Genomic DNA, 14,323 nt, shown 5'->3' with positions numbered 1-14,323 from the left:
CGATGCTCGCAGCCCCTATCCCCGGCCGAAGGGATGCCCCGATCTTTGTCGCACCCTATCCCCGGCCGAGTAGCCTCCCGCATCGGCCGGCCGGCCGGCTGAGTTCCCGGGCCAGGGTAGGACTTCAGCTTTAGTTTTTATTTATTGATGGTTGCGCTTGAGAGTTTTGACTGGGGTGGGGGGGGGGGGGGGGGGGAGTGTTTTGGAGTGGGAGGGGGAGGAGAAAGAATGTTTTGATGGTTGGGGCGGGGGGGGACTTTAAAAAAAATATTGATTCTGGCATAAAGGTAGGACTTCTATTTTTTATTTGTTATTGATTGATTGCTTATTACTTTTTGTGGTTTGTTTAGTGCTTTGTAATTCTTGGTGCAGGTCCTCGGCTTCCTTCTATTTTTTTATTTAGAAACACTGAAACAGAGAAATTAGGTGTAGGAGCAGGTCATTCGGCCCTTCGAGCCTGCACCGCCATTCAATAAGATCATGGCTGATCATTCAACCTCAGTCCCCCTTTCCTGCTTTCTCTCCATACTCCTTGATCCCTTTGGCCGTAAGGACCATATCTAACTCCCTTTTGAATATATCTAACGAACTAGCTTCAACAACTTTCTGCGGTAGAAAATTCCACAGGTTAACCACTCTCTGAGTGAAGAAGTTTCTCCTCATCTCGGTCCTAACTGGCTTACCCCTTATTCTTAGACTGTGACCCCTGGTTCTGGAACTCCCTAGCAACGGGAACATTCTTCCTGCCTTTAACCTGTCCAATCCTGTCAGAATTTTATATGTTTCTATGAGATCCCCTCTCATTCTTCTAAACTCCAGTGGATACAAGCCCAGTTGATCCAGTCTCTCCTCATATGTTAGTGCTGCCATTCCTAGAATCATTCTGGTGAACCTTCACTGTACTCCCTCAATAGCAAGAACGTCCTTCCTCAGATTAGGAGACCAAAACTGAACACAATATTCTAGGTGTGGCCTCACCAAGGCTCTGTACAATTGCAGTAAGACCTCCCTGCTCCTATACTCAAATCCTCTAGCTATGAAGGCCAACATGCCATTTGCCTTCTTCACCGCCTGCTGTACCTACATGCCAACTTTCAATGACTGATGTACCATGACACCCAGGTCTCGTTGCACCTCCCCTTTTCCTAATCTGCCGCCATTCAGATAATAGTCTGTCTTCGTCTTTTTGCCAACAAAGGGCACAACCTCACATTTATCTACATTATACTGCATCTGCCATGCATTTGCCCATTCACCTAACCTGTCCAAGTCACCCTGCAGCCTCTTAGCATCCTCCTCACAACTCACACCGCCACCCAGCTTAGTGTCATCTGCAAACTTGGAGATATAACATTCAATTCTTCATCTAAATCATTGATGTATATTGTAAATAGCTGTGGTCCCAGCACTGAACCCTGCGGCACCCCACTGGTCACTGCCTGCCATTCTGAAAAGAACCCTTTTATTCCGACTCTCTACTTCCTGTTTGCCAGTCAGTTTTCTATCCACGTCAATACATTACCCCCAATACCATGTGCTTTGATTTTGCACACTAATCTCTTGTGTGGGACCTTGTCAAAAGCCTTTTGAAAGTCCAAATACACCACATCCACTGGTTCTCCCTTGTCCACTCTACTAGTTGTATCCTCAAAAAATTCTAGAAGATTTGTCAAGCATGATTTCCCTTTCATAAATCCATGCTGACTTGGACCGATCATGTCACTGCTTTCCAAATGTTTGCTATTTCATCTTTAATAATTGATTCCAACATTTTCTCCATCAGCGATGTCAGGCTAACTGGTTTATAATTCCCTGTTTTCTCTCTCCCTCCTTTTTTAAAAAGTGGTGTTACATTAGCTACCCTCCAGTTCATAGGAACTGACCCAGAGTCAATAAAATGTTGGAAAATGATGATCCACTATTTCTAGGGCCACTTCCTTAAGTACTCTGGGATGCAGCCTATCAGGCCCTGGGGATTTATCGGCCTTCAATCCCATCAATTTCCCTAACACAATTTCCTGACTAATAAGGATTTCCTTCAGTTCCTCCTTTTCACTAGACCCTCGAACCCCTAGTATTTCAGGAAGGTTATTTGTGTCTTCCTTTGTGAAGATAGATCCAAAGTATTTGTTTAATTAGTCTGCCATTTCTTTGTTCCCCATTATAAATTCACCTGATACTGACTGCAAAGGACCTACGTTGGTCTTCACAAATCTTTTTCTCTTCACATATCTATATAAGCTTTTGCAGTCAGTTTTTATGTTCCCTGCATTCTTCCTCTCATACTCTATTTTCCCCCTCCTAATTAGATCCTTTGTCCTTCTCTGTTGAATTCTAAATTTCTCCCAGTCCTCAGGTTTGCTGCTTTTTCTGGCCAATTTATATGCCTCTTCCTTGGATTTAACACTATCCCTAATTTCCCTTGTTAGCCACGATTGAGATAACTTCCCCGTTTTATTTTTACTCCAGCCAGGGATGTACAATTGTTGAAGTTCATCCATGTGATCTATAAATGTCTGCCATTGCCTATCCACTGTCAACCCTTTCAGTATCATTTGCCAGTCTATCCTAGCCAATTCCCGTCTCATACCATCAAAGTTACCTTTCCTTAAGTTCAGGACACTAGTCTCTGAATTAACTGTGTCACTCTCCATCTTAATAAAGAATTCTACCATATTATGGTCACTCTTCCCCAGGGGTCCTTGCCCAACAAGATTGCTAATTAGTCCTCTCTCATTACACAACATCCAGTCTAGGATGGCCACCCCTCGAGTTGGTTCCTCGACATATTGGCCTAGAAAGCCATTCCTAATACACTCCAGGAAATCCTCCTCCACCACATTGCTACCAGCTTGGTTAGCCCAATCTATATGTAGATTAAAGTCACCCATGATAACTGCTGTACCTTTATTGCACGCATCCCTAATTTCTTGTTTGATGTCATCCCCAACCTCACTACTTCTGTTTGGTGGTCTGCACACAACTCCCACTAGCATTTTCTGCCCTTTGATATTCCGCAGCTCTACCCATACAGATTCCACATCATCCAAGCTAATGTCCTTCCTTACTATTGCGTTCATTTCCTCTTTAACCAGCAACGCTACCCCACCTCCTTTTCCTTTCTGTCTACCCTTCCTGAATGTTGAATAACCCTGGATGTTGAGTTCCCAGCCTTGGTCACCCTGGAGCCATGTCTCCGTAATCCCAATTATATCATAATCGTTAATAGCTGCCTGCGCAGTTAATTCATCCACCTTATAATGAGTACTCCTCACATTGAAGCACAGAGCCTTCAGGCCTGTCTTTTTAACACTCTTTGTCCCTTTAGAATTTTGCTATAATTTGGCTCTTTTTGATTTTTGCCTTGGGTTTCTCTGCCCTCCACTTTTACTTTTCTTCTTTCTATCCTTTGGTTCTGCCCCCATTCTACTTCCCTCTGTCTCCCTGCATAGGTTCCCATCCCCCTGCCATATTAGTTTAAACCCTCCCAAAACAGTACTAGCAAACATTCCCCCTAGGACATTGGTTCCGGTCCTGCCAAAGTGCGGACCGTCCGGTTTGTACTGGTCCCACCTCCCCCAGAACCGGTTCCAATGTCCCAGGAATTTGAATCCCTCCCTCTTGCACCACTCCTCAAGCCACATATTCATCTTAGTTATCCTGCTATTTCGACTCTGACTAGCACATGGCACTGGTAGCAATCCTTGTAATTGAATGCTTATTTTTGTGCTTTGTAGGTCTTGGTGCTTTAAATATACTAACCTGCGCCGATTTCTTAACTGCCCACAAGGTTTTTCAGAGCTGGCCACATACGCTGACCTAAGTCGATTTGGAGTAAGTTTTAGCTGGCCAAAGTGGCATAAATGGCCAAATTGGTGTAAGTGTCTGGTAATGCCCCCTTTTGAAAAAAAAACTGAACTAAAAAAAATCGTATGTAACTGACTTATTCTGGAGCAAAATTTGGGGGGAAAATGGCATTTTTTAAACTTATGCCAGAAAAAACAACTTACTCCAAAAAAATTGATGCAAGTCATGGCCACAATTTGGCCCAATATAACTAATCTAGATTTTGATACAGTAATCAGTTCTGGATCATGTGCTGATTCTGTGACATTCTGCAACTAACTGGACTTATAACCAATGAGAATGCTGCGATATGATACGCTTGATACCCAATACACACTGCACACCGATGATTGTGCACAGCAGTGTAATGATCACCTTCCTGGTTATTTAATCCAGAATTCCAGTATTTTTTTAGATCTCTGCATGGTGTGATAAAAGCAGTTCAGGCAAAGTACCAAATCTGAATATACTTATTGTAATCTATTTTCATGTTCTATTTCACTGGTACGTTTATCGAGAAATTTAGCTTACGTTCTGCCTTTAAGTGCTTTGGCCCGCTTTTCTTCCTCAAGATCTCCAGGTGACATTGAAGAATTCATTGACTCAGGACTAAGGGGATCTTTGAAATTACTTCGAAAGGAGCAGCCTGGTTCCAGAGTCTAGAAAAGAATAATTGTTGACTCATTAAACATTCTTTTGCTTAATACAAAGCAAGCAAAAATTATATAAATAAATACTGCATTAGCTGCAACCATACAATTGGTCAATCCTCATCGAATTATTTCACTAATGCTTTCATACCTATTTCCACAGAAGTGTTCACTCCCCCAAAGTTCTGGGAAGTTGGTGGTGTAATTCTAGTTTGGAACCAGTACAGGCTGACAACAGCATACATCAAAGGGCAATTAACAGAGCCCTTTCTTCATTGTAAAATCATCACGAACACGATCAGTCTACTATTTACAAAGGCTTCAAATGCCGTTTTTTTAACAAGTTTGTTCAAAGAAAGAAAATAAATGGAAATGAGAAGCACTATTACTAAATAACCACATTACAAGCCTAACCCATTCCCCCTTCCTGTTTGCTGTGGGAATTAAAACAAAAACAGTCCAGTAATGCTTTAACAAGCTAATATGTTGCAAACCATAATCAAAAATGGAAAGACTTATTGAATGCCAGCAATGCAATGAATCAGGGAATACTTTTATGGTACTATTGATTTTTCTTAAGCTACTTTTAATCGACCAAAAAATTACAACAGAAATTACTTGTGCAGTTAAAGACAGGTGTATTGTTAAAGCCAAAAGGGTCTTTCAGTTCTCATGGGGTTTAGAATTGTCTCCATGACCTGAATCCGACAGTGAATTTTGAAAACGTCCACAAATTAATTTACGACACATTCCTTAATGGCACTGTTCATTTTTTTCCAATTTATAGGCCCCAAGTTTCCACACGCTACAAAACGGGCGCCCCTCCGAGCTGGGCGCCCGTTTTTCGCGCCGAAAACAGCGCCGGAAAAAAAACGCGCGATTCTGGAGCGCCCTGCAGCTCCATGGCAGATTGGCGCGGCGCCCAGGGGAGCGGAGCCTACCACTCGCGCCGATTTTGTAAGTCGGAGGGGGCGGGTACCATTTAAATTAGTTTTTTTCCTGCCGGCAACCCTGCGCGTGCGCATTGGAGCGTTCGCACACGCGCAGTGTGAAGGAAACATTGGCACTCGGCCATTTTTGTAGTTCTTTGTAGCCGTTTAATTTTTGAACATTTTTTAATAAAAGCACATTGCCCTTCCATGATCAGCGCCTCAGAAAGTTGAGGCAGCCGTTTCCCGACGGCCTCCCCCCGCTGCCGTCGGGAATGGCTGCTCAACTTGTGAGGCTTCCTGCAGCCTTCTCACTGTCTCCTCCCCCCCCCCCCCGCCCGCCGTCGGGAACGGCTGCCTCCCCCCCCCGCTGCTTTCGGTCCGTCGGTCGGGCCCGCACTCCCTCCCTCCCTCCCCCCCGCCATCTGGAACGGCTTCCTCCCCACCCGCTGCGGTCGGTCAGTCGGTCAGGCCCGCACTCCCTCCCTCCCTCCCTCCCGCCATCTGGAACGGCTGCCTCCCCCCCGCTGCGGTCGGTCGGGCCCGCACTCCCTCCCTCCTCCCTCCCTCCCTCCCGCCATCTGGAACGGCTGCCTCCCCCCCCGCTGCGGTCGGTCGGGCCCGCACTCCCTCCCTCCCTCCCTCCCGCCGTCTGGAACGGCTGCCTCCCCCCCCCCCCCCGCTGCGGTCGGTCGGTCGGGCCCGCACTCCCTCCCTCCCTCTCCCCCGCCCGCCGTCAGGAACGAACGGCTGCCTCAACTTGTGAGGCTTCCTGCAGCATTCTCTCTGGCTGAAGCACTTTCACACAGTAGGAAGATGGTTTATTTAATCTTTTCTTTGCTTATAAATTTTTATTCAGGTTGGATTTATTTGTATAATATTTGTATAAGTATAAATAAGGATTTATTGTAGAATTTAATGACTTCCCTTCCCCCCCCCCCACTCCCCCCCACCTCGTTCTGGATGCCTAATTTGTAACCTGCGCCTGATTTTTTTAATGTGTAGACAAGGTTTTTTTCAGTTCTACAAAAATCTTCACTTGCTCCATTCTAAGTTAGTTTGGAGTACGTTTTCACTGTGGAAACTTTGAAATCAGGCATCAGTGGCCGGACACGCCCCCTTTTGAAGAAAAAATTCTGTTCCAAAGTGAAACTGTTCTAAGTGACTAGAACTGCAGAAAAAAAAATGTGGAGAATTGCGATTTCTAAGATAGTCCGTTCTCCACCAGTTGCTCCTAAAAATCAGGTGCAAATCATGTGGAAACTTGGGGCCATAGTCTGTAGTATTGGTGCTAAATCTGTTCTGGCAGTTGCAGCAATTACTTGTGTTACTAGCAATATGTCTAAAGAGTTCAGATTTCAATGGGTAAAGGAAATTTTTGAGCTGCATTTTTCCCTTATAAACCAAGGAACTTAGTGCCACTGTTAAATAAGCCCCTGACTTTACAGACCAAGTACCCAGAGGCCTGACTTTAACAAAGCACTGTCATATTGGACACAGCAGTTGAACACAGTTGTACTCAACTTGATCTGCAGTGCCATTTCTGCCACAGCAGAGAGGGCCAAAAGTGATGCACATCGTACATTGACACAACTTGTCCCAAGTTTTCTATTAAATGTGTTAGAAATGGCAGAAACTAATATCTGGAAAGTAAAGAGACCATCACCCCATCCCAAAGTTTACAGAAGTTTTCTTTTAGTCGGACTTCTAAGCCTGCAGATGCCAAAATTCATCATTAATTAAAATGTTCATACTTTTGCAAAAAATGTTGCTGGATTCAACTGTAGTTTCATTTTCAAGGACTTCATAAATTAGTTTCTGTCATGAAATTTATAAATATAACTTATTTTTATATTTCTGTTACTTATAGACAATTAGTAACACATTGATACTAAAAGATTAGGTTTATGTTTGGACTTCTTGGAGATGAAGCCAGAGAAATTGCAGAAAGAGAGAAGCTCCAACCCCTGATAGAAATGAGTGACTGCAGTTGGGTCATGCACGGAGTAGTTCGGAGTAAAATTAGAACTAATTATGAATACACCTGCCCACATCAAGCTGCATTTATTTGGATTTTGACATGATGCTCCTTTCAGAGTTCATACAACACATACAAGTTGAAGGAAGTGCAGCTATGGTAGCAAAGAAATCTAAATCACAGCTTCACATTCTGAAATCTTCCAATTAATCATTACAGTTCTGTTACATGGCTTAAGTAATGCATTGGTGTCAATACACTGCAGAACAAATTGCATTGCAACTCATACACTTTAATCCTGTCCTAAATCATGTTTTGTGCGATTTCTTAATTCATCAGCTCAAATGTTCCCATCATTATCAATACCTATTGTTCTGAAGCTCAAAATACTCTCTGCAGATAGAAGTCAAGATTTGAAAAATAACAACCATTCTTGTCCTGCTCCGTGAATTCAGTTCAAATGGGTAGTACAACATTTTTACTTACCCACCATTACATTCTACTGATGTCCCAGTAACAGCACTGTATCTGGGATGGAGTGAGTGTCATAACATTCAGCTAGTTCTGATCAGCTTTAAAGCTGAAAACTACCTTTGTAACTTGGAATTACATTCTGGTTCCATTACATGCCAAGAAGGAGCTTCAGTCAGCAGACTTGTAATCTAAAGCAACTGAACTTAAAATACAGAGGCTGTCAACTAGGCAAAACAAAATCCAGTCACTGTGCAAAAGCCCTGCCATTCTAAATTCACAAAACATGTGCTTATTTATTGTTTTCATGACCTCATGATGTCCCAAAGCGTTTCACAGCCAATTAAGTACTTTTTTGAAGTGTAGTCACTGTTGTGATGTAGGAAAACGCATCAGCCAATTTACACAGGGCATGGTCCAAACAACAGTAATGAGATAAATGAGCAGATAATCAGTTTTATTGATATTGGTTGAAGGATAAACGTTGCCCAGGACACTAGGAGAACTCTCTACTCTTTTTACAAATTGTGCAATGGGATAACTTACATCTACCTGAGAGGGCAGACAGGGCCTCGGTTCAATGTCTCATCCAAAAGATGATACCTCCAACAGTGTAGCAGTCCCTTAGTACTGCACTGAAGTGTCAACCTGGATTATGTGCTCAAGTCTCTGGAGTAGGGTTTGAACACGTGATTTTCTGTCTCTGAGGCAAGAATGTTACCACTGAGTCAAGGCTGCCACCTGACCATATTCTAGGTAGTAAACAATATTCCTGGAACGAGAACAACTTTTTGAGGCTAAGGAGAAGCAAATGAAAGATGCACTATAATTCCAAATTTTTTTTTAGGATACTCTAAACTTACCAGTTTACTTTTAACCAGCTTTTCGATTGCACTGACAAGGTCCGCAGCACTGGGAATTTCAGAAGCGCTCTGACGGGCAGTATGCAAAGAGGACTGCAAGATTAGAAAGGAAGGGAGCATTACCAGGAGTGAGAGCAGGAAAAGGGAGAAGGAAAATAAAAAGCCATTAGTAATGCTACTAGGAGTAAAAAGGGTAGAGAAAATAGGGCACACAATTAAGGTAAAAATTTGCAGTAGGGCGGTTAAAAATAGCAAAGCATTGTTATAAGCCTCAACATTTTTCTCATAAAAATTAGTTAAAGCAATCCATCAACAGATGAAAAAGGTCTTTACACACTGAGGTAGATTTTCAACTTGCTGCCCAGGTATAAAAACGGCCTGCGGATCAGCTGCCTGTTATACAAACATCCAGATTTTCATTGGCTTCAACAAAGATGAAAACCGTCGGTTTCTATGATGGGCAGTCCATCCACATCGGCAGTTTAACACCCTGGGGGCAAGTTGAAAAGCACAATATCTTTGTTGTTTTTAAGGTTTGTTACTAATAGAATGCTCATCTTTTGAAACTAACTAGGAATTTGGACAACCAACCTCCATATCTGAGCAGAAAAATACTATCTACTGGATGATTTAGTGCTTCCTGAACTGCTAACTCTTGGTGAAGGGAACTTAAAGGGCTAGACTTTCCCTAAAGCCCCTCACTGCCCGATCTTCAAATAATGCTGGTGAAAAATTCCATAAAAAAGGGAAAATGGATCTTACACGAAGATTCTCAGCGGTTAAAGGTGAAACTAGGTAAAATGGGCGGCTCTTACCGGAATGGACGGTAAGTACTCAAAATTTAGACTGAGGCTGCAGTTGAGCCTAGGGAGGGGGGGAAACTCAAAAAAAAATTTCAATTAAACAAAAAATAAAAAGTTAGAAAAGATTCTCAAGACCCTTTTTAACATAATCGTCATTATAGAATTTTAAAAATAATTATAAAAAAACCTTTAACTTAACTTTCTTTGCAGAGTACTTACCTACCGCCCTGTTTCCAGCAGCTTTTTATGGGCGGTTTCCTTGGCAGTGTGTATGGGTCCCCGTTGAAGCAAAACTTGGATCCTGGTGGTTTTCTCGGCAGTGCACGCGGATGCACGTGGGCGGTTTGCTCCCCAGCGGTATTTTGAAAATGTCGGTGGAACTATGTAAAAAATTCTGACGGGTTTAGACAGGTTCGATGCAGGAAGAATGTTCCCAATGTTGGGGAAGTCCAGAACCAGGGGTCACAGTCTAAGGATAAGGGGTAAGCCATTTAGGACCGAGATGAGGAGAAACTTCTTCACCCAGAGAGTGGTAAACCTGTGGAATTCTCTACCACAGAAAGTTGTTGAGGCCAATTCACTAAATATGTTCAAAAAGGAGTTAGATGAAGTCCTTACTACTAGGGGGAAATCAAGGGGTATGGCGAGAAAGCAGGAATGGGGTACTGAAGTTGCATGTTCAGCCATGAACTCAGTGAAGGGCCGAATGACCTACTCCTGCACCTATTTTCTATGTTTCTATGAAACTTTCGCTGGGCGGGTTTTCACCGAGCAAACCGCTGAAAATCAAGGGAAAGTCTAGCCCTTTGTACTTAGGGTTTTTTCCCCAAGATTTCCAATTTTTCGACTCTTAACTTTTCAGGACAACAATTGTATTGAAGAAAGTGGTAACCTACTCAACTCCTGTGACCATGTTACTAAAAACTGGAATTCAAGATAGCGGACTAGTACCTGGAGTGGCTCACTAAAATTCATACTGGTATTGTGCCAGCTTCTCCAAGCTTACTCGAGGTCCACAATGACACCACAAACTAGCTCTGGCCACTGAGAACTAAGCCAATGATTAAAAAACCCTAAGACCAACAAGAAGTAGAGCATTGAGTTTTAAATGGTGCTAAGTAAATACAGACCTATATAGAACCATTCAACATATACATTCTGAAAACAGACTAATTAGTATATCTAAAAGGCTTCAAGGAATGATATTATGTCTTCAAAAATACAAAATTGAAGCTGTGTAAATAGACGCAAGGAGATATTTCTTGTTGACAGGTTAATAAAAGGTTCCTTTTACTGAGCGGAATATATTTATCTGACCAAAAGGGTTGACAATGGGAAGTCAATTTGAGCACATTTGGAACAGAAAATGAGATTGAATCCATCGGTGTGCAATAATATTTACTATATCCAAAAATGGAATGACGAAAGTTAAGCAAACTAGTGGAAAAGACCTGGCACTGGTGAGAATGACATGTTGAGAAAACGATGGCCTGACGTGAGATAAATGCCACTCCAGATTGCTGTGTATTTCAACATCAGCAATGAACTCAGTGCATCAATAGACTGATATTCAAGGGAGACTGAGTAGTCATATCACTCGATATGGGAGAAGGAATGAGTTGTAGAGTTCACTTTCCACATCACAGGCTGTCTCCAGAGAGCTGAATGAAGGATTTACAGGCCACTAATGAACAAGGATATGTAGATTTGATATATGCAAGTAGTTTCAAGCCAAACAGCAAAAGGAACCACTTATCAGCCACCAAGTGCCAGAAAGACCCTGGGAGGGAACAGGATTTGAATTGTTCAAAGTGAATGGAAGAAACTCTCTTCTGTGTTCTATTACTTAAATTTCATTGAATTAGACATACTAAGGATGGATGATTTTTGTAAAATGGTGTAAGCCCATTGTAAATGGTTATGAACTGGTGTAAATCTTGTCAGAATGGTAATGGATTAATTGTACTCAGTTCGCGGAGTCAGCTCCTTTACATAATTATTCAGAGCTCCAGGGTCACATTTGGAATCGGTGCATACAGCAGACTGGTAGTGGGAGCATAAACCTGCATGCGTGTGAAACTTAAAGGGAAGCAGACAATGAAAGAGAAATGTCAGAATTTTTACATGCTTTGAAAAGCTAAAAAAACATTTCAACTGATTGGCTGCACCTAGAACGGCGCAGCCCTGACCTGGACGCCTATTTTTCCTGCTGGAAAGTGAGCCGAAAAAATACTTGCATATTCTGCGGCTCCCTGGAGGTCTTCAGCAGCTTGGCGAGGCGCACACAGAACAGCGGGGGGCGGAGCAACAGACTCGCGCCGATTCTGCAAGTAGTGGGGGGCGGGGCTAATTTAAATAAGGCAACGTTGTGCCAGCAACCCTGTGCGTGCGCGTTGGAGCGCGCCGCACGCGCAGTGGCACATAAACATTGGCACCCGGCCATTTTTAAAGGGACGAGAGGAAAAGTGAAGATTTGTCTCATGGACCCCTGGAAAGGCTTGTGATTTAATTTTAGTGATTTTTTTTTGTGTCTGAAGGAGTGCTTTTAGCAGCACTGTTGAATAAATCAACAGCTGAAATCAGTGAGTGCAGCTTTTCGCTGCTAAACTTCCAGGTGCTGCATTGGTGCATGCAAATTAAGGACTGTGTGTTTTGAAAAATAAGAGTGTCAATTCAACTTTGCAATGGAACAACGTTCACCAAGAACAAAGAATTTCTTGCATGAGGAAGTGGAGATATTAGTCAACGTCATTGAGCAGAGATGGCAGAAGCTCGATACCAGCAACTGAGGTCGCATAAAAGTGCCACCAAAAGAAATGAAGAAACGCTGGAACCAAGTTGCAGAAGATTACTGCGCAGTGGTGCATATCATTAGATCTGGAAGTCAGTGTAAAAAGAAATGGCACGACCTTGGTCAAGTAGTTAGTGAAAGTAATATTTTCCATTTTTAATGTAATCGTAATTGTAACGTGACTATCTGTATGTCCCACCCTGCAGAAAGACGCACTCTGTAAAAAGTTATATTTTACTCTTTGCAGAAGAAATTGGCCCACAACAAAAGGGAAGCAACTCGAACAGGAGGAGGCACGCCCAATCTGCATCCACTGACACCCTTGGAACAGAGAGTAGCTGTCATGATGAGTCGTACATGGAGAAAAGCAATCGGTACAGCACAAGCTGGGCCCGCACACGAGGAAGAGGGTAAGTGCTGAAAATGCATCGTGGCCCTTCAAATCAACGAGCTGCCTGGCCTGTTATGTGTGAGAATACTCATGCCACCGATCCAGCCCCCTCCCTTGCTGTTAATTGACTGTTCTGATGTATTTTGCAGAACATGATGATGATGATGTTGATGATGATGCTGCTGCTGCTGCTGCCAACCCTGAGGATCTTGAAGATACAGAACAAGAACCAGTACAACCAGATGCGGACGATCCAGACTGGATGATGGCAGCTGATACGTCCTTCCTACACAGTATAAATGCACACGAGGCCCATGCTTGAGAGGTCAGTCTGTGACCTGTCCTTTATTCCTTAGCACTCAAGTGATGAAGGTGGGTGGAGCTTCCCCTTTTATACCTGAAGGTCCAGGTTAGGAGTGTCTCCCACCTAGTGGTAAGTGTTCTCACGGTGTACAACTTAGGTCAGTTTATACATGGGTTACAATGCGGGTTGAATACATGACATCACCTCCCCCCGCCAAAGTCTTATTGGGATCACAGGTTGAGTCTCTCTGGTGGTTTACGCTCCCTTGTAGAGCGCCTGAGTTGGGGCTCCGGTTGTTGGGCGCTGGCCTGAGTGTCTGCTGTTTGCAGTGCCTCAGGCCTGTCCGGACTGCCCACAGTGACTGGGCTCTCCTCCCTTTGGTTCCGGTGTTCGGTCAACTGTGGTGGAGTGAACTCTATATCGTGTTCTTCCTCTGCTTCTTCTATGGGGTTGCTGAACCTCCTTTTTGTTTGATCCACATGTTTGCGGCAGATTTGTCCATTGTTAAGTTTAACTACCAGAATCCTATTTCCCTCTTTGGCAACCACAGTGCCTGCGAGCCATTTGGGCCCTGCAGCGTAGTTGAGGACAAAAACAGGATCATTTACATCAATACATCGCGCCCTCGCATTCCTGTCATGGTAGTGATATTGTGACTGGCGCCTGCTCTCGACAATTTCTTTCATGGTGGGGTGTATAAGGGATAATCAGGTTTTGAGCGTCCTTTTCATTTGTAGCTCTGCGGGTGGAACCCCTGTGAACGAGTGTAGTTGGGATCTATAGGCTAACAGGAGGCGTGATAAGCGGGTTTGTAGGGAACCCCCTTGGAATCTGAGCATCCCCTGTTTGATTATCTGCACTGCTCGTTCTGCCTGGCCGTTTGAGGCCGGCTTGAATGGTGCCGTTCTAACATGGTTAATTCCATTGCCTGCCATGAAGTCCTGGAATTCAGTGCTTGTGAAGCACGGGCCATTGTCGCTGACCAAGACGTCAGGTAGACCGTGGGCGGCGAACATTGCCCGTAGACTTTCTACCGTGGCAGAGGATGTGCTTGAATTTAAAATGTCACACTCGATCAATTTGGTGTAGGCGTCTACTACAACCAAAAACATTTTCCCCATGAAAGGACCTGCGTAGTCCACATGGATGTGTGACCAAGGCTTGGCGGGCCATGGCCAGGGGCTAAGGGGGGCTTCCCTGGGCGCATGGCCCAGCTGGGCACACGTGTTGCACCTGCGAACACAAAGTTCCAGATCTGCGTCTATCCCTGGCCACCAAACGTGTGACCTGGCAATTG

The 14,323-nt window shown here is 43.8% G+C and overlaps 1 protein-coding gene across 1 annotated transcript in view; it reads right to left on the bottom strand.

Moving 5' to 3' along the window:
• Positions 1–14,323, bottom strand: part of kalrna (kalirin RhoGEF kinase a) — a 989,478-nt gene that overhangs the window by 134,878 nt on the left and 840,277 nt on the right. The window contains exons 38-39 of the mRNA XM_070875649.1: positions 8,738–8,830; positions 4,378–4,505 (exon numbers count right to left, since the gene is read on the bottom strand). Coding sequence (XP_070731750.1) covers positions 4,378–4,505; positions 8,738–8,830 — 221 coding nt within the window. The remainder of the gene's footprint in view (positions 1–4,377; positions 4,506–8,737; positions 8,831–14,323) is intronic.

Source organism: Pristiophorus japonicus, chromosome 3, assembly GCF_044704955.1.
Source record: "Pristiophorus japonicus isolate sPriJap1 chromosome 3, sPriJap1.hap1, whole genome shotgun sequence".
Lineage (NCBI taxonomy): Eukaryota > Metazoa > Chordata > Chondrichthyes > Pristiophoridae > Pristiophorus > Pristiophorus japonicus.
The sequence above is the reverse complement of the archived record's forward strand: the minus strand, read 5'-3'. Positions and strand labels throughout refer to the sequence as shown.